We start from the raw sequence: 19572 nt of genomic DNA, 5'->3' as shown, positions 1-19572 counted from the left end.
CCGGCCCGTGTCAGATCCGTGCCGGCCGCCGTCGTCTGCCCGGGATCCTCCGCCGTCTCAAAGCTACACTGGCCGGATCCGGCCAGGTCCGGTCCGGGAACCCCGTCCCAAGTTTCGCCGTTCCTCCCCACTAGACTTCGCGTCGCCGGAGCCGGGCAACCGCCGCAGCCAGCAGCTCCCGGTTGGGAGCAGCACGACGAGCGCGTGCGCAGCTCGCTCCCCCCCCTCCCGCGTGGGCTGCTCCAGCGCTTGGCCAGACGAGGCCCAGCAGTCGGCCTCGCCCCGGCCCGTCTCCAAGCGCGAGAAGTCCAGATCGCCCCTGGCCGCGTGGGCCTCCTGCCCGAGCCGGCCTAGCTGGGCATAGCCGCCTCCCGACCGCGGCCTGCTCCCAGGCCATCGCCTCCACACGACCCAGTCGGCCTCGAGGCCCAGCTCCAGATCCGGGCCTCGGCCCGAGGTGAGCCTCTTTCTTCCTGCCCTATACGCCGTAGGCACTAGATAGTTGTATTGCGCACATGCATCTGCTGTAGATTCGGCCCAATAGGTTTTTATTTTAGGTTTTTGAATTAGTTAATTTCAGGGAGTTATAGATATTCAAACGCCCGTAACTTTTAATCCGTATGTCGGATCGTGATGATTTTGATATGTACCTCGTGTAGAATTTCGTGTAGGTTATGAATTTGGAACTTGCATAAATGTTTGAAGTAGTTTGTTGTGCCGAATGCCTAGTTTTGCGTGCTGTCCCAATAGGACGTCCCGTAATTTATTTTTCGCGCAAGACCATATAGCCCGGATGCCGTAGTATAAATACCCATGTTTTAGGAACCCCTTTGTCATGTATTTTAGAGTAGTCGGTGGTATTTTTGCGCATAGGGATTTGCCTCTAGTTTATTTTCCTGTATATAGGTTATTTTCCCGCATTTATGTGTGGCTTTATTTTATTGTGCAACCCCACATATTTTATATGTTTCCGTGGTAGAAAAATCCATGGTATTTTTCTGTGCAATTAGTTTTAGCATTAGATCAAGTTAGTTCGCGAGATATTTTGCTAAGTTGTCCTTTTGTTTAATTCGTAGGATTTATTATGTGCCTCGTTTGAATTAGTTGTCAACTAGGGAGTTCTTCTTAGATGTTTTGTTTAGCCCCTGGTATTTTGGTTGCAATAGAAATGCATGTTTAGGTGTCGTTTGCTTGCTCTCAAGTTGTTAGAAATAGTGTTGTTTTAGAGTAGCTGAAATATTTCTAAGTCTGGAATCTGATATATTTTGTTGCTGTCTTGTCTTCCTTGTATCTTGTGATCTGTAGCTCTTTTGAGGTTGGTCCAATGGAGTTAGTTGTACCCCTTATGTTTCTCTAGCATGCTGCAAAGTTTCATGCCATTTGGAGTCCTGTAGCTATAGGTTTTGCTGCTGTCAATATAGCTTCAGATCGAAAACTGCACTTTCATGAGGTGTAATTTTCACTAAGTCTGAAATAGTGTGTGAGATGCCATTTTGTGTCTTCTTTTCCTAGTGCTCCTTGCTGCCACGCTAGTTGTTGTTAGTTGTTTGTAGTAGAGCGTCTTTCCCTTTTCCGTGCCATGCCTTGCTCGGGCATATCGGAGTTGTGTAGTCGTAGTTGTGGGGCGTAGAAGAAGCTATGTGGCTGATTTTGGCAGATTGTAGTCATTTCTTGTTTTGCTCGTAGTTGTTGAACCGTAGCTCCGATTTGATCGTGTCCTACATGAAACTTGCTTAGAATCTCAAGTAGTTTCATTTTAATCTTGCTGTTTGTATGTTTTGAAGTGCTCGCGACCGTCGTTGCACACATATTGCATTTATGCCATCATATCTTGCGGTGCTTGTAACTTTTGATCTGTAGCTCCGTTGGAGATGTTCTTTATGTGTAGGTTGCTTGAAATGACGTGTAGAATCACGCGAACCTATTTGTTTTTCTGTTTAACAACCAATTAAATGCATTAGTTCAGATCTGGACAGAATTGTAAATTAACATGTGAGGTCGTCTCGGAGATGCTATATGTCATTTCCGACCTCATTTAAAATACCTAGATAGGTAGTTTATTTGCGCTTCACCTCTTGCCATGTTTAATCACATTTAATATTGCCGTGTGTCTAATCGGGATATAACTAAATAAATAAACGTGAAGTTTCGTCAATATGCAACTTGTTGCATATTGAACTTCACTTAATGTGTAGTGATTGATTGTGTGAATTGTCATGCCGTGACTTGCATGTATTTAGCTGCTCATGCATCATTTGTGTTGAGCTTCATGTGGTGAATATCGTGTGTTGATTTGTGTTTCCGATTTGCTTCGTCTCGATAGAGTTCCGCAAGTGTGTCGGATGTGAGGACCCGTTCGACTACGTCGGTTCGTCTGCTTCACGGAGGCATTCTTCTTCCAAGCGGGCTCTCAGGCAAGATGATCATTTCCCTAGATACCATTTCTATCATTGCCATGCTAGTTATTTCGATGCTATCGTTTATGTCTCGTTGCCTACCACATGTTAAATACCAGCCTCTCAACAATGCCATGAAACCCTCAACCTGTTCAACCTAGCAAACCACTGATTGGCTAAGCTACTGCTTGCTTAACCCTGTGTTAGCGTTGCTAGTTGCAGGTGCAGTTGCTTCCATGTGAAAACATGGGTTCCTTGTTATATCACCATATTAAATGCTATTCAATTTAATGCACCTATATACTTGGTAAAAGGTGGAAGGCTCGGCCTTTTCTAGCCTGGTGTTTTGTTCCACCTTTGCCCCCTTAGTTTCGGCTACCGGTGTTATGTTCCATAAATGAGCGCTCCTAACACGATCGGGGTTGTTATGGGGACCCCCTTGATAATTCGTTTTAGATTAAAGCTGGTTTGGCAAGGCCCAACTTTGGTACTACATTTGCCTAATAACCTAATAATAATGCATAGGGACCCGTCGGCACCCGCGGACTATTTGAATCAACCCCCGGGCCAGTGCTCCTCATGAGTGTTGGTCCAAAACAGAGCAACTTATTAACGCTACCCGGGGCAACTCGGCGTTTGGCGTGGTAACCATCGCTCATCCGTCGTGTCCTGAGAACGAGGTACGCGACTCCTATCGGGATCGTCGACACGTCGGGCGGCCTTGCTGGATTAGTTTTACCTTTGACGAGATATCTTGTGCATCGGGATTCCGGTGATGCTTTGGGTAATCTCAGAGTTGAGGTTTTCCACTAGGGAATCCGACGAGATCGCGAGCTTCGTGATTGAGGATTTCTATGCGGCTTGTGGTAATTTGTGATGGACTAGTTGGAGCACCCCTGCAGGGTTAAATCTTTTTCGGAAAGTCGTGCCCGCGGTTATGTGGCAACGTGGAAGCTTTGTTTAACACTGGTTCTAGATAACTTGAAGTTAACTTAATTAAATGCTTAGCCACCAAATTATATGCTTAGCCGCTGCTGCAATCTCACCACTTAACCATACCTCACCCATTAAGCTTTGCTAGTCTTGATACCTTTGGAAATGAGATTGCTGAGTCCCCTGTGGCTCACAGATTACTACAACACCAGTTGTAGGTACACGTAAAGGTTACTTGATGCGAGTGCGTTGATTGTTCATTTGGAGTTGCTTCTTCTTCTTCCTCTTCATCGATCTAGGATGGGTTCCAGGCCGGCACCCTGGGATAGCAAGGATGGACGTTGTTCTTATTTTTCTCGTTTGTTTTCGTCCGTAGCCGGACCCTGCTCTTACCCTTGATGAATATGTAATGTACTGATGTGACTCTGATGTAGCTTGTGGCGAGTGTAAGCCAATTCTATATATATATCTCTTCTTTTCAGTACATGTACTTGTAACGATATCCATTCTTGCGACACGACGAGATGCGCTTCTATCCCTGATGAGGCTTTCGTGCCAAATTGAGGATAGGGTCGCATCTTGGGCGTGGCACTCTGATAGCCTTCCGACGAGCTGGCCGGGTCCGACAACCTCGCCACGGTGCGGGGCGGCGCTGGCGGCGAGGACGCCGACGATGGCTGCCATGGATGGCTCGGAGGAGGAGCAACTTGGGATATTGGGGGCAGGCCTAGATGGGCTTCCGGCGGGCCCCTGCTCGAGCCTCGCGGGCCGGCCGAAGGATGAGAGAGTAGGTAGGAGAGAGGCTGCTAGGGTTAGGGTTTGGCACGGGAAACGAGGGGGATTAGGGTTATCCGAGTCCGGCCCCGTTTTTGCCCACGCGATCGGAATCGGACGAACTCGAACGCGGGGTCGGCTAAGTGACCGTGTAGAGTAGGCTAGCCGGGGAAGAGAGGGAAACGGTGCGGCGCGGCAACGCGATTTGAAAACATCGAAAAACGTCCGACGATAGACCAAATACGGTGTCGCTACGGTCGACCGTTCGGATACCAAACGGACTCCGATTGCAACGAAATTTGACAGGCGGCCTACCTATAACTAAACAAGACCGCACGCCAAGTTCCAACCCAATCAGAGAAAGTTTTAAACACACTTTTGAAAACAAGATTTAAACGACGTCGCGGGCGCGTGCGTGTGTAGTCGGGCTCAGAACGGGCAACGACGAGAACCGACAACTAATAACGGATGCAAGTTTTGAAAACTGGCGGCAACGGTATGCCGATGCAATGCTGATGATGCGCATGATGCGATGATGATGCGACAAATAAAAATAATCACACGGCAAAACGGAAAAGAGGGGAATCTTCTGGAACGTCGGTCTCGGGTTGTCACAATCTAGTATGCCTACAATGGAATTACTCACACCTGGTTGGAGCATCATGAGGTTGTCGATGAAGAAGTGTCGACGATGATGGCAACACCGATTTTCCCTCTTCGGGTCCCAAAAGAGGCTCCAAATCACGCCCCCCCCCCCCGGTGAAGAATGGGAGGTGGCAGCGGCTCCGTATCATAAAACACGACGAAACGTCTTCTCTTTTTTTTCTCGAGAAGATGGTACTTATGAAGCTGGAAATAGGGTAAAGGAAGCATCGAGGGACCCACACACGGCAGGGGGCGCTTCCTATCCCCTTGTGGGCGGCCAGTGCCCCCCCCCCCTACGGCAGGAGTTGACTCCAGTAATTTTCATTTATTCAGTAAAAAATCCTCGTCAAGTTTCGTCCAATTCCAAAAAAAAAATCTCCACAAAAACGACACCAACATAGTTCTTGTGAAAATAACATCAGTCTGGATTAGTTTCATTCAAATCATGCAAAGTAGAGTCAAAAGCAAGATCAAACATATTCTGAAAATTAGATACGTTTGAGAAGTATCACTCCTTCTCCTCGAACCACGCGAGCTCTACCGCCCGGAGTCGCTAGAGCGCGGGCGAGAAGATCTGGTCGAGGTGGTCGAAGTTGCTCCACGCGAGTTTGCCGTGCCTACTCCTTGTGCCACTCCTCCATCTACGGGCGAAGGAAGGAGCTCCCAGCCTCGTAGTCGTGGCACCGCTTGCGAGCCCGTGAGCCACTGCGGCCGGCGAGCCCCCCTTGACCGCCACTCATGCGACCAACGCTCGACATTGGGGCGAGGTTCGGGTGGTTACGCGCGCCGCAAAGAGCTGCCAAAGAAATAGAGATTTTTTGTCGGAGAACTAAATTCGTGGCGGAGGGGGTAACAAAATGAAGGACGTAAACCCTAAAACGACGCCCCTCCAGTATACATTCGGGAATCAAGGCGGTTTACACGCCTCCCTTCAAAAAATTACGGGCCGGACCGGGCCGGGCCGTTTTTACAAGATATGTTTGGGTCGGTTTTTTGCGCGTCATGTAAATCTGTCATAAAAACACGGCCCAACAAGCTTTTAAGAGATCTGTTAGAGATGTTCTAAGAAGAAGAAATTAAGGAAACTCCTATGCAGCGCTACAAGCGTCCGTTAACAATCCGACGCGTGCAGCGCTGCTAGCATGGTTCCATACCCGTTAACGATCCAGACGGGAGTTCGCAGCCAGCTCACCAATGTTCGAGGCTTGGCTCTAGCATTTGATGCTCACGGAGTGTTCTTCTATAAAAAATATTAACAGGCTAGGCTAGTCTAGTCCGGATTGGTCTAGTTTCTTAAGATGTGATCGATGAGTGGCGGCTAAATTTCTGAAGTGCTCTAAGCCCACGAGGCGGCGCCGGTGTGCGGCTAGAATCCACCCGCCGCGCCGGTGACGCGGAGACGACGCTCCGGAACCTCACAACGTTAATTTGTTTCTGCCGCAGTCACGTCGAGTCTCGTCGGACTGACAATTTCAGATAAGCGCAGAACCCAAACAGAAAAAACGTGACGCTTCATATCAACAGCAAACGATCGAGCGAGCACCTGGTGCTCGTAGCACGAGCAGTACCCCGGTCGCCGTCGGTGCTCGATCCGCCGAACCGTAGGATTTTGTTTCCGCGTGCGGGTGACACCGGCCGGCCAGGTAAATGTCGGCACGGTTTCTCTACGTTCACTTTCTTTATCTTTCGTCCTCCTTTTGGTCCAAGCGACTTGTGATTAATCAACTCGTGTGATGTTCGGAAGGTCTGGTCCGGTTGATCATCTTGGGAAGCTTCTGCATTTTTCAGTGTAGTCCGGTGATATAACTATACATGAGATTTTGAAGTGTCGTTGTCTCTGAGGCAAGCAGCTGAGCTCCTCCTTTTGACCGGAGTTGTTGTTGATCGAGCAAAGCATGCATGACTGGTGGAGTGGAGATCGATCCATGATTGATTACTTTGGTCCGAAGGAAGAATATATCGATCTCGAATTCGGCTTTTCTGTTTAGTCCACAAAATGTGCAGTGTGTCATGATTGTGCTCGATCGATCTGCGCCGTGTACGTGTGCGCGTACACATTATCATCACCCAATCTTCTATTCTTAAATAGTTTCAACCCACTACCTATTTTTCCTTCTCATGCAACCATGTCACATCATCAAGCCATGCATTTAGTCATAAGTAGTACTTATTTTTCCTCATGTAACCATGGTACATCATCATGTCATGCATGTGGTCACAAGTTCTAATGTGCGTGCATTAATCTACACATTGTTTCACTAATATTTGCTCTACATCATGTTATACACTTTTTTGAGGCATCTTTCGTCACATGCTTCATATGAGTTATTGTTCTTATAAAATAACAAACGAGAGCAATCCTAATATTTTTTAGCAATAGTTTTTGTTTTTTAATATCTATTTATACATATGTTTATCATGTTTCCCGTAGCAAGGCGCGGGGCATCATCTAGTATAAAGCAAATCGAGCATGTATATATCTTGAAACTTGGATGTCGTGTTCGGTAGAGCCATCGATCGATCAAAAAGCTTGTGTATGTATGCAGGGTGCACTTTTCTCCGGGACGACACAAAAGGAAAGCTGTGTACTTAGATTGGCATCTCTCAGAAAAGCAGTTTAGCCTTGGTAGCCAACAAGTGTCAGGCCAAGATGCATGCCAGAGCTTTTGTACTCAGGACGTACGTCTATCAGAGAGAAACTTGCAGTGGACACAAATCGTCCGGGTGACTCACATTCTCCACACGGGAGAAGTTTTCTTCCATCATCTACACAAATTCTCCATTGCTGAGCGCCACTGCCACCCTCTCATGTTTCTGCACGTGTGTTGAGAGCGTGGACACGGAAAGTAACAGACGGCGAGGGCGACAGGCCCATCCATGGCCTGGCCTCGTCGTGGCCATGGTAGAAGAAAACTGATGAGGTGCACCGTGCACAAAGAAACCGTTTCGACAACACGAACAAGATCATCCTCACTCCTGTTCGGTAATCCATCAGCTCCCAGAATCTATGGAGTTGGAAAAAGCTGCAACTCCTTTATTTTAAACTGCGGCTCCGCCAGCTCCGGAACAGAGCCTCAATCTCACCAACAGGAGTCGAGACGAAGACGAAAGGATTTCGAAGCGGATGGATTGTGCCGGCCGACGGATGTATGATCGCCGCAGAAGCCGGCCGATAGGTTTCTTCCTCAAGATCCTCATGTGATGATTGATTTAACTTCATATAGTATATACATATACACAGAGACATCGGATCGTAATTAAGTTGCATTGGATCAATCGATCAAAGCTTACACATAAAAGATATATCAATGAACTCCAACACTTGTGTGCAGTTTTCGGAATCTGATCAACAAAATATACTGTATATAGCTAGCTAGCTTGTGCTCTGAGGCGAGGAGGAAGACCTACTTCCGAAGCATGCATGCACCTCGTCACACGAAAGAGCCAGGCATCAACTCAACTCAGGCGCACGGCCGCTCGCCGCCGTGCCGTACGTACGTACGTACGAGCGTCCTTCTTGGGCAAAGGATCGACGAAAGATTCAGAGACCGATGGACAGCGGCGACACCGAGGCGCGGTGGTGCCCGGACGACGACGACGCCGGCGCCGGCGCTGTCCGCCGCGACGAGGACGACAAGGTGGCCCGGTGCTTCCCGGACGCGGTGCGCCTGAGCATCTGGCACATACCCTCGGCGACGCGCTCGGCGGGGCCGCCGCGCCTGAGCATGCGGCAGAAGGCCATGTGCGCCCGCACGGCCTCCTCCACGCCCATGGCCGCGCGCTGCTTGCTGCGGCCGGCCTCGTACTTGACGGACTCGGAGCACAGCCCGCACAGCCACCGGCCCCCGAAGTAGGCCCTCACGCCGCAGATGTACTCGCCGGTGCACTCCTCCTCCAGGCCGCAGCACTCGCAGCTCACCACCGCCGACGACTCCACCGCCTCCATGCCCACCTTCTTGGACCGGTTAACCTCCCTCTCCCTCTCAGAATCCGGTTCCCTTGTGCCTTTCGTGCGGCGCTTTTGCGTTGTGTTGAGTGTGCGTCGGCAGGTCCATTTATATACCGCCGGGCGCCTCAGCTCTCGCTGTCACGGCGACAAGGACAAATGTGTTTGGTCACATGGACTCCCGCTCACCGGCCGGCCAGGTGACACGCCGTGTTGCCTGTTTTCCGAGCCCGTTTACACCCGAGCTACTCCTCCTATTCCCATCAGGTTGGACGTATGCTGCTCCAACTTGTCCCTCGCCTGATTTAATTCGCCCTGACGGGCAGGGAAAAGAGAGGAACATTTCGTCCCGCCAGCTGCCTCGTCTAGTTTAATTTGCCGAGGACTAGTGTCAAGTGATCAAATCTCCGGGCGCTTTAGTCTTGGAATAGGCCCATCTTTTTAAATGCTATTTGGTGACTTCGATCATGGTACATGGATTGACCTTGATCACTTCCAAGTCAGAGGTGCTGCGCCCAGGAATTCATCTCTGCCCTAGATCACAGGCAAACATCGGCGCCGGCTGGTTCCCTATGCACACGCCTTGATATCCCACTATGTTGATGGCCCGTTCTTTCCTGGCTTGTGTCAATGCACAAGTGGAACCCTAACAATGGAAAATATAGATACGCACGTTTTGCTATTGCCTAGTCAACTGAACACTGTTGGGCTTCATCAGCCGATTATTTTGTGTATGCACTCTCCTTTGAAAAAAAAAATCTCGCCTCGATGATGGTGGAGATGAGGAGCTTAGCCGAGAGTAGCATGAGATCTAAGTTGTCAGAATCGTGATTTTATCATGTGATTCTACAAATTTATCCATATTTTTGTTGGACCGATTCTATGATTTTGGGTTATAGAATCTATGATTTTAAGATAATGTTAGTTCTTATCCTATAATTTCCAATCCTACCATAGGAGTTCCGATCTGATTCAGAATTACAGTATTGGTAACCTTGGCCGGGTTTATGGTTGGGGCATTAGAGAGAACTTCTTACATTTGACTTTGAGGATGCCTGCCCTTTTTGGGCAGGGGTATTGCACTAACCAACATAGATGAACAAAGAGGAGGACCCCGCCGATGAAGCAAAGGACATAGATCCATTATGAAGTATGTTTATCTTGTATTTATTTGATTTTGAAAATCAAGATTATTTTTTTCATAGATTTGGTCAAATTTAAAAGAAAATAACTTAGGACAAAGCTTATAGGCCATACTTTTTTGGAACATGTGAAATAGAAATGTTGAAGTGTAAATATCATGTCACTTTTTTTTGCTCTATCACTTAATCGATCAACGATTATTTTGTCACTGCGCTCTTCTCCATTGTCTTTTTTTTTTTTGCTCCGGCAGTGGTTAAGAAAAGCACTTGCTTTCTGGACTTGGAGCCCAAGCCATCTAGTTGTAGAAATGTGGTTCATGTGCGAGTTTTTATGTAACACCTATATTAAGTATTACAGGTTCTTACAAACACACTTATACAAAAAAAATACATTGGCAAAGTTTTCTTCCCCGTGCACCCACGGCGGCGCGCCGTGAGCATAACTTGTTGCCGGCTCTAGGCATCTACCTCGACAAAGCAAACTTTTTAAAACTCATGAACTTATAGAACCAACGGTTAGAAAGTCATCGATGCAGACCAAGAAACGCAAGTGACCGGGATTTGCAAAGCAAAACACTGCCCCGAAGAAGAAAATGCGGATAAGGGTCTATAGAAACTCCCTATACCACAAACGCCCACCAAATCTAGACGATACCTGAACCGACCGGATCTTAGAAGACCCGCCGGATCCCGGGTGGTGGCTAGGGTTAGGTCGCCCGTGCCTTTCTCAAGAAGGATTATCCTCTTCCAACTAACTATGAGGTAATTCTGACGATAATCCTCAGCACATGCACTCCTCCACGACGACATGGTATGATCGACATGACCGACTACGTACCACCCCTTTGTTTTCTTTGCAAGAACATCCACGTACTTCTGCAGTCGCCCGCAGGTGCCTGCGAAGAGACTGTCGGTATGTCTACCCACGTTCGTGCCCGGCATCTTCACCGAACGACGGCCTCGCGCGCGTGTGACCAGGGTGCACGCAAGAGGCAGGACGCGGGGCGTCGATTGGTGCGTAGACGCCGATTCTACAGTATCAATCGATGATCCCGGCCGTCCCACTGTCACAGATCGTGCCGCTTTCACCAGACATATCACCCGATCCGAGCGAGGCATCGACCGAGCGTCGGCAGGGCGCTGTCAAGACGGGGATCTGAACGCCGTCCCGGGTGCACGCATCCCCGCCGCTCTCCATCATGCATGCATCGTCTCCGCGCGTCTGGATATCGATACGTCCAGTCGACACATACGATGTCGTGTCCGGGCCAGTAGATCTTTCCATCATGCATGTGATCGACATGCGCCGGGCATGCCGGGAGCAGCGTGGAGAGAGATGTCTCGTTCTCTCCTGACCGAGAGCTAGCGCGCGCGTCCATGTCACGGGCGCGCGGCATGGCCGTGGACGCCGCTCCCATGCGTGTCTCCGGCGCGCCATTGGCCGCCCGCGGACGCCTCTTATCGCCTCGCACGGTTCGTATGGTCGAGCAGGAGCAGGCGTCTACGTCCATTCATCGGGGAACGCCGGCTCTCAAGTCCTCTCGTGGATATCTCCTTCCGGTGTGGAGATCAGCCGAACCTAACGTGCTGATTAGACGGATGACACTGTTCCAATGATGCAACCAGATAGCTTTACAGGGAAAGTTCACCGAGGGAATAGACGCGGCCAGGTATGTAGGGGCACACTGTTGTCAAGATATAATTCGTGAGTTCCAAAGTCGCATGTGCAAAATATGTGATCATTTGTGAGGGTAAAAGTGCATATGAGGAAAGATCTTTTGTGGACCTAACTGAAAGGAACAACACTGTGAGAATTTTACTGTTCCTTTTAGGGAGAGTATTTATAGTTGCTATACGTACACAAAAAAGTTGCTACATGTGAATATTCCGTCTCTTGTTTTTCAAGGTACACAAAGGATCACAATTTGGCACAAATCTTGGCAAGTGAAGCGTTCATGGTAGTATCATATCTATGCTACATCCATGAGGTTATCTGAATTTTTAACCCTTCTTAGGTCATAGTCCCTAATTGATGTCCGGTGCAGCCATGCGGAATGCCTATTTTTGAGCAATAAAATAGGTTGAAAACTTCACACCCATCATACAACTTTAAACATTTTTCAATTAAATAAGTATCTTGGATCAATTAAATGAAAACAGACATTACAGATATATCTCTTGCTAAAATCAAGGGTTTTCTTATCTACAAAGTCACGAAGACATGATCTATAGTTTAGCTCTTTGCATCTCAAGTATTCCTCCAGTCACCATTTGCATCTCAACATTCCTCCAATTCTCCGGTGAAAAAAATCGCAGTAGGACACACCTATACACATGTGATGGTGGTGAACTTGGCTTACAATACATGCCCCGTTTAAGATATGCCTAGGTACCACATATATTCATCTATGTTTATAAATTATAAAGTAAATAAGCATGATTTTTAATTTGTTTCTCATAACAAAATAAGCCTATGATGGAGGGGAAATACACACTTTGATTCCTGGTTGTATATGCATCCTATATGAGATTTTTTTTTAATAATTAATTAAAAAATTAAAATAGATCTGAAGTATATTTAGATTAAACTTGACTTTGTTTTGCACTAGTATGTAAATTTTCATGAAAAAAGCCAACATTGACATCTTGGCAAAAAAGACAAAAGTTATTTGCTATTATAGGTCACTATTCAAACTATTTTGACCGATTTTTTGTCCTTTTGTAAAGATATAAAAGTGTAATTTTCGTTTTATGAAATTTTTCTCACAGTTACAATGAAAGGTCAAGTTTATTTGAAAAATATTTTAGAATTTTTTGACATTTTGTTGAATTGATTTTTTTTTGCATATAAGGTGTATATACACCCAGGTTCGAAAAGTCCCCGCCCTATGATGGAGTATATAAACAACACTTCATATAATAATTTTATTTTTTGAAATATGTTTCACCAACTAGAAAAAAGTATGCATGTGTGCTAAGAGAATTTATACGTGTAAAAAAAATGGTCTAGTATAGTTTTAACAATAGTTTCAGAAAAAGAAAAAAATATTTTATGCCATATCGACCTTCCTTTTGTGCTAATATGTAGTTAAACTGTTCATTTAAAAAAATACTAACCAAAGAAATGTGTGTGATTAAAAAATATTAATCTATTTGATAACAATGAGTGGGTGATGAGTGATTGCTTTATCTGATGCCAAAATCTAGGTACTAATTGGTTGGCTACCATTTTTTATGTCATCAAGGAAAATTGACAAATATTAGCAATTTTTTAGGGGATGACAAATATTACAGGTTTTGGTTTGGTTTGGGAGCAACTAGTTAAGGAGCGCTCCCTCGCGATCCTTTCAGCGATTGCTTCCGCACGCCGCCACTTGGCGTGTTTCCAGCCGGCGCCACGTGTCGTGCTCTGAGCGTTCCCTTCAAAAAAAAAATCGCACGCGTTTTTGCTTTTTTGAGTGGTTTTTTTCCGATTTTTTTAGTGTTATATGGGAAATGATTAGTATCTACCGGCGGATTGCTCCTACGCATCAACCGTCTCCATCATCTACCACGTGTCAACCTTTCCTTTCTTAGAAACATCATCTTATCTAGGAACAGGGCCACGGCTCGCACGGACATCGATTATGAAAAGGATATAAATTTCCACAACAAAATCTTAGTTGCAAAATAATTCTGCAGCAAGACCTTTGTTGTAAAATGTTTCTGCAAATTTTCTGATTTCTGGAAAGTTTCTGTAACAAGATCTTTGTTACAGAAATTTCTTTGACAAGATTGTTGTTGCAAGAAAAAAAATTGTACCAAGACCTTTGTTGCAATAAAAAAATCTACAACTTGATCTATGTCGTAAAAAAATCCGTAACATGACCCTTATTTCCGCAACAAATCCTATGTTGCAGTAGTACATGACGCTCGGTCACTCGATTCGTGAGATCCGATGACTTAGGAGGTGGCAGATCTTTTTAAAGAATCCGCCGGCTGACGCGTAGCAGCCCCCTATGGTTTTTCACCGGTCTTTCATAACTTTTGGACGAAAAAAATATTAATTTTTTTCGCGAAAAAACGTGTTTTTTACGCGAATTTTCTGTTTTTTTACGAGAGGCACGTTTTGCCTTCGCGAGAGGCACAGTCGTGCCTCTCGGGAAGGGAAAAATGCGTTTTCATTTTTTTACGAGAGGCACGGTTTTGCTTTCACGAAAGGCACGGTTTTGCCTTTGCAAAAGGCACGCCCGTGCCTTTCAGTAAGGAAAAAAACGCGTTTTTTTTACGAGAGGCACGGTTTTGCTTCCGCGAAAGGCACGATTTTACCTTCGCGAGAGGCACGCCCGAAAGAGAAAAAAACGCGTTTTCTATTTTTCTATGAGAGACACGGTTTTGCTTTCGCAAAAGACACGATTTTTCCTTTGCGAGAGGCACGCCCGTGCCTCTTCCAAAAAGGAAAAAAAACACGTTTTTTTCTCTCTCTTTTTTCCGCAAGAGGCATGGTTTTGCTTCCGCAAGAGGCACAGTTTTGCCTTCGCGAGAGGCACGACCCGTGCCTCTCGGAAAGGGAAAAAGCGTGTTTTCTGTTTTTTTTCCTATCGTGTGAGGCACGGTTTTTTCGTTCGGTTTTTTTCTTCCATTTTTTTCATGAAAAAAAAATATCAAAACCTATAAACATGTGATCTAGTTTTAAAGATTTCGACGCGAGAAAGTCAACGGTGAAAACGGTTCGAGATTTGAACGCACGGTTTAGGAGATAAAACGTTTTGAGAATTTCAGATCTACGAAAAAAGGGAAAACCCCGGTTACCACAAGTGAAAGTAATCGTTGAAAGGTGTATTCGCTAACTAGTGATTTCGGGTTTTGGTTTTGTATAGTCAAATTTTAGCCCTAAACCAAACACGCCCAACATCAGGCCTCGCCTGCCTGTAAAATATGGGCTTTGGGCTTCATCTACGTCCCAAGGCCCAACTTCTTCTACCCACACACTCTCTAACGTTCCCCTAGAAAAAAAAACTCCCAGGTGACACTGGTCGCCGGGTCCCACGAGGAGCAAGCCATAAACCCTAGCAATTTCCCCACTCCCGAGCCCCATCCCCCGCCTCCCGCGCCCCGCCCTCGATTCGAACCCCGACAGCGAATCCACGCTCGCCGCTGCTTGCCACCATGGAGGACGCCGCGGTCGAGGAGGCGGAGGTGAGCGGCGCGGGCGAGTTCGCGCCGGCGCTCGTCGCCGCCCACCCGCTCGGCCACTCCGTCGCCGTCGCCGTCGGGCCCGAGCTCCGCGTGTTCGATCTCAAGTAAGGACTGCTCTCCTCGCCCCTGGTGCGGCTTCCTGCATAGCCTCGGTTCCTCTGTGTAACAAAGTCCGTGTTTCCACTAAAGTATGTGCTGGATTTTGGTGGAGATTGGGGGGTGATGCGCTTTTGAGCTGAGCTAGGTGCTTATCTCGTACCGACAGTAGTTTGTTTTCATATGCCTTATGTGTGGAAGAATGACTAATGACTTTTACAGTAGATGTTTAAAACGTTGCCGCTGTCTTTTCTTCTATAAAAGCTCAGGTGCTTAGTTTTGTAGTGTCTAATACATGTACTAGTTTCTCAGGTGTGAAGTTTTATTTTAATGCAATTTGCTTGATGAGCAATGCAAATGATGATTTGTTTTGTGCTTCCAGGGGTGGCTGCGCAGTTTCGTTGTCAGATGATTCTGGCGGTTGTTCTCATTCGGATGCTATTAGAGCAGTTTCGTTCAGTGCTGATGGTGCCTTGTTCGCATCTGCTGGCGATGATAAGCTTGTGAAGATCTGGAAGACTGACTCATGGCGCTGCATCCAGACCATGTGAGTCCTGCTTTTTTTCTGTCTCTCAATCTTGCTAACACGATAAAGACACCAAACAGTGGACCTGTTATTTTGCATATATATTCAGTCAATAAGCGTCGTCATATTATACGGTGTATGAGAACCCTCCCCTTATCTTCAATTAGCATCTTTTTTGTGTGTGTGCATTCAGTCGATAATTGCAATGAACATGGTGTTTCAAGAGTGAATATGTTTGTCGTTGTGTTGCTGTTAACACTACTAAATTTGTCGAGCGTGCATATGATTCATTTTGCAATATTTTCACTTCTGCAGAACTTCTGAAAAGAGGGTTAGCGCAGTTGCTATTAGCAACGATGGCCTGTATGTGACATTTGCAGATAAATTTGGTGTCATTTGGTTAGTTACTGTGGGGGAACATGGCGAAGGGCAGGTGTCATCTGATAACAAACCTGTCTCAATTTATGGTCACTACTGCAGTATTATTACTAGCATGGTATGGACAAATTTTGACCTTATGCACAATGTGGATTTATTTGTGCCTCTTATATTTCGTTCTGTTAATTAGTAAGCCTATTGCCAAATCAAGTGTAGTATGTCAGACTGACACTTTCACTGTTCAGTGTTTTTCTTCTGCTCATGTCAAATATAACCATGTTTACTTATATCATTTATTTGAGAACGTAGAAATTTTCACCAGATGGACGGTTCATTGCAACTGCTGATCGGGACTTCAAAATTCGAGTATGGAACTTCTGTACTTCGCAGTAATAGCCTTGGTGGGGCTTAATTCTGAGTTACTCATGTAGTTATTTTTGTAGGTTACATCATTCCCAAAGAATCCCATAAAAGGGGCTCCCCAAATACAGAGCTTTTGCCTTGGACATACAGAGTATGCTCAGTTCACACTTTTATCATTTTCTTCATTTTTTACAGTTCAAGTTCCTACCATATCCACACGAGACTTCCAAAATTTGTTGATCATGATCCTGTTTGTAGTTTCACAGCTAAATGTTGCAACATAGTGGTATGTATTTGATAATTAAGGTGACTACTCATGCAGATTCGTTTCTTCCATTGCCTTCACAAGTCTTTCTGGAGGATCAAACTTTCTATTATCGGGAGGCGGTGATTCAACTGTGTGTACATATTCATATTGAAATCTGGCATGTTATCCCAACAAACTTAGCCAAAGTTTCTCATGATGTTGTTCCCTTTTATCTGTTTAAGGTTCGGTTATGGGATTACATAAATGGCTGCCTCCTTGATACATATGAAGTGAAAGACAAGGTAAAAGTGGGAAAATATTGTCTCAAGCTTTATGTCCGTTCACAAAATTTAAAGGTTTTCTGTACCTAATTAGTTCTTAAAACTACTTACAGGTGGGTGAACAGCCAAATGAAACTGAAGACAGCAATCTAGCCATTGCAGACTTGTGTGTGACAAATGATGACTCGCTGGTTGCTGTAGCTATTCAAAGGTAAGGCTGAGTGATGGCATTTATTCAACATGTAATAAAGTGTTTTGTCAGTAATTTGGGGTTCCTTCTAAACACTGCAGTTTGAATGGCATAATGCTCTTAGCATGTGATCTTGTAGCAAAGAAGTTGTCTTTTCTGAAGGTACATCTCTTTGACAAGCAATTTTCATGTTCTTCAACGCAACTGATTCAGATAGATGAGCATTAGCAGAATTTTGTTTTAAAATGATATTTCTCATGCTATTACTACTGCTGTTAGTCTTATACTCCCTCCGTTTGGAATTACTTGTAGCCAAAATGAAAAGAAATGGATGTATCTAGATCTAAATACATCTAGATACATTTGTTTCTATGACAAGTAATTCCGGACGGAGGGAGTACTGATCAATGGCTCAGTGTTGATTTATTAAAGGCTTTGTGTCTATGCTATTCACTTGCTAGGCTTTGGTTCCAGAAAAGCTTTCATACTAATTCTAGGTGTCCTGCAGCGGTTTAGCCTTGTGCTATTTGTATCATACTCCCTCTGTCTCAAAATGTAAGACATCTTTTGACGCTATCATAGTGTCAAAAAGCATCTTACACTTTGAGACTGAGGGAGTACTTATTTTTGCTAGCTATGAAGCCTAGCGTATGCCTTTGCAGTTAACATAACTTGTACAAATATGCCAATTGCACTACCTAATATGTGATAAACCTGACCTTGTTTTGGTAACTACTATACTGAGGACCGGGACATGACAGCTAAAGGGATGCACTTCTTGTCGTTAGTGTTGCTTGCCAGTGAACATTCAGACGAATCCATTAAATAGGCCATATCCTAAAGCCTAACAATCTTGTGTAACAGTTTTAACTAAAAGGGTTAGGTGATAGGGCTAACAGAAGAAAGCAAGCAAGTTGGGCTGAAGGGATGTACACGCTATTGGCTATTTCCTCTGCCGACCTGACCATGAGACTATGTCACAGTCCTTACATAACAAATAGTTTTTTAGTGAATCTGGTCGAGAATGATTTGTAGCGATTTTAGTGATTAGGCCTGCTTATTACTCGTGTCATCTCGATAAATTGAAAGATTAGATGCTTATTACTCGTGTCATCTTGATAAATTGAAAGATTTGATGCTTAAAAAAATGTCTCGTGTCATCTTGATAAATTGAAAGATTTGATGCTTAAAAAAATGTCTCGTGTCATCTTGATGCATCCTTGATCTGGTTATTGGTAATTTTGGGTGTGTACATCTTCCATTTGTCAGCAAGCTCTTGACATCACGCTGTTGAAAAGGCCATGTGCAAAGCCCATTTCCTGTGGACTCGGCAACCTAATAATCTCTTTTTTCCAGAGCTGTTTATAAACCATTTACTAGTTTGTTACAATGTTAGCAAACTTATACCCCTTGTTGGGTTGCAGGTGATCACAACAGAAAAGAGCTACATCCCCACTAGCCTAGCCTACAGTTCATCCGCGGATCTCCTGTGGACCGTCATGGGTGCGTCAAACATGCCGAACCAGGCCGCGTCCCAGCTACTAACCCGCGTCAGAATCATCCCGGGGTTCCAGAAGAATCTATCAGCCTCGGCTGACAATGACCCCGCAGTCCTGGAAGACAGCGAAGTACCACATAGCGAGAAACTTCTGTTGGCGCTGCAGGGAAGCCTCGATGCCTCGAAGCAGGAGGAGGTGCTGGCCGCGGTGCTCGCCGCCCTAAGAGTGTCGATGCACAAGATGCTGGTGAAGAAGAACTACTCGGAGGAGAGGCGGGAGCAGCGGAAGAGGGGCCGCAACGATAAGAAGATCAAGAAGTAAGCTCTGCTTGACCTGCAAACACCGCCGGATCACAGACAGGTCGTCATCGCTGCGTTGTACCATTAGAAGCTGAGAAGCACAAGAAAGAAATGTAGTGACGAAATTGTAAGAGCAGGCTCAGCAACCATTTTTCCTTGTCAATGCCGCAAAATGTTTTTTTTTCCTTTGTAATTTGCAGCCCATAACAGTTGTTGTTTTGAGCTGTGAATCGGAATGCTAACTTTGTCACATGCAAGTCGGAGTCAATTCCACAGCAATTGGTGTGAACTTATCGCTGGTCCAAGATAGCTGCCCATATCACACGAGTTCGTTTTTTATGGAAAATTGCCGAGGCTCTAATATTAACTGCATCCTCCCTGATTGCTTTGCCGTCGCGATCTCAAACAGATGGATGGCGTGGGAGGGGTGCCTACCCGGCCACGGCCGTTGTCCCTCTGCTGCGAGTGACACGATCGATCGATCTCTGATATGACGGCGGTGAGGACAAGCTTCTCGTGGCCCTTTTGCTTTCGCGGCAAAGGCTTCCGTGCAATGATCATCTCAAGGTGACGCGCCTGCCTGTTGGCGTTTCCCCCAAGAGCTGCAACGAGCGGCCTACCGCACATGTCGTGTCTTTGCTCTCAGACAGAGAAGAATACTTCCCAGCGATCGCCCGTT

General features: G+C 45.9%; 2 protein-coding genes across 2 annotated transcripts; one reads left to right on the top strand and one right to left on the bottom strand.

Moving 5' to 3' along the window:
• Positions 1-7994: 7994 nt before the first annotated feature.
• Positions 7995-8766, bottom strand: LOC123398328. Its single transcript, XM_045092810.1, has one exon. The coding sequence runs from the start codon at positions 8692-8694 to the stop codon at positions 8290-8292; it is 405 nt and encodes a 134-aa protein (XP_044948745.1). The 5' UTR covers positions 8695-8766; the 3' UTR covers positions 7995-8289.
• A 6095-nt stretch (positions 8767-14861) lies between these two features.
• Positions 14862-19186, top strand: LOC123452203 (tRNA (guanine-N(7)-)-methyltransferase non-catalytic subunit wdr4). Its single transcript, XM_045128814.1, has 10 exons — positions 14862-15118; positions 15493-15657; positions 15952-16132; positions 16324-16380; positions 16458-16528; positions 16700-16775; positions 16867-16926; positions 17019-17116; positions 17197-17257; positions 18520-19186. The coding sequence occupies exons 1-10, from the start codon at positions 14985-14987 to the stop codon at positions 18913-18915; spliced, it is 1299 nt and encodes a 432-aa protein (XP_044984749.1). The 5' UTR covers positions 14862-14984; the 3' UTR covers positions 18916-19186.
• Positions 19187-19572: the final 386 nt, after the last annotated feature.

This window comes from Hordeum vulgare, chromosome 5H (assembly GCF_904849725.1).
Source record: "Hordeum vulgare subsp. vulgare chromosome 5H, MorexV3_pseudomolecules_assembly, whole genome shotgun sequence".
Taxonomy (NCBI): Eukaryota; Viridiplantae; Streptophyta; class Magnoliopsida; order Poales; family Poaceae; genus Hordeum; species Hordeum vulgare.
This window is presented reverse-complemented; position numbering and strand designations above follow the sequence as displayed.

Excerpts from the sequence above, each read along its gene's own strand:
- LOC123398328 (XM_045092810.1), bottom strand. The coding sequence starts at position 8,694 with ATGGAGGCGGTGGAGTCGTCGGCGGTGGTGAGCTGCGAGTGCTGCGGC.
- LOC123452203 (XM_045128814.1), top strand. The coding sequence starts at position 14,985 with ATGGAGGACGCCGCGGTCGAGGAGGCGGAGGTGAGCGGCGCGGGCGAG. Across the intron at positions 15,119-15,492 it reads CTCCGCGTGTTCGATCTCAA|GGGTGGCTGCGCAGTTTCGT; the intron begins GTAAGGACTGCT and ends TTGTGCTTCCAG. Across the intron at positions 16,529-16,699 it reads TTTTGCCTTGGACATACAGA|ATTCGTTTCTTCCATTGCCT; the intron begins GTATGCTCAGTT and ends CTACTCATGCAG.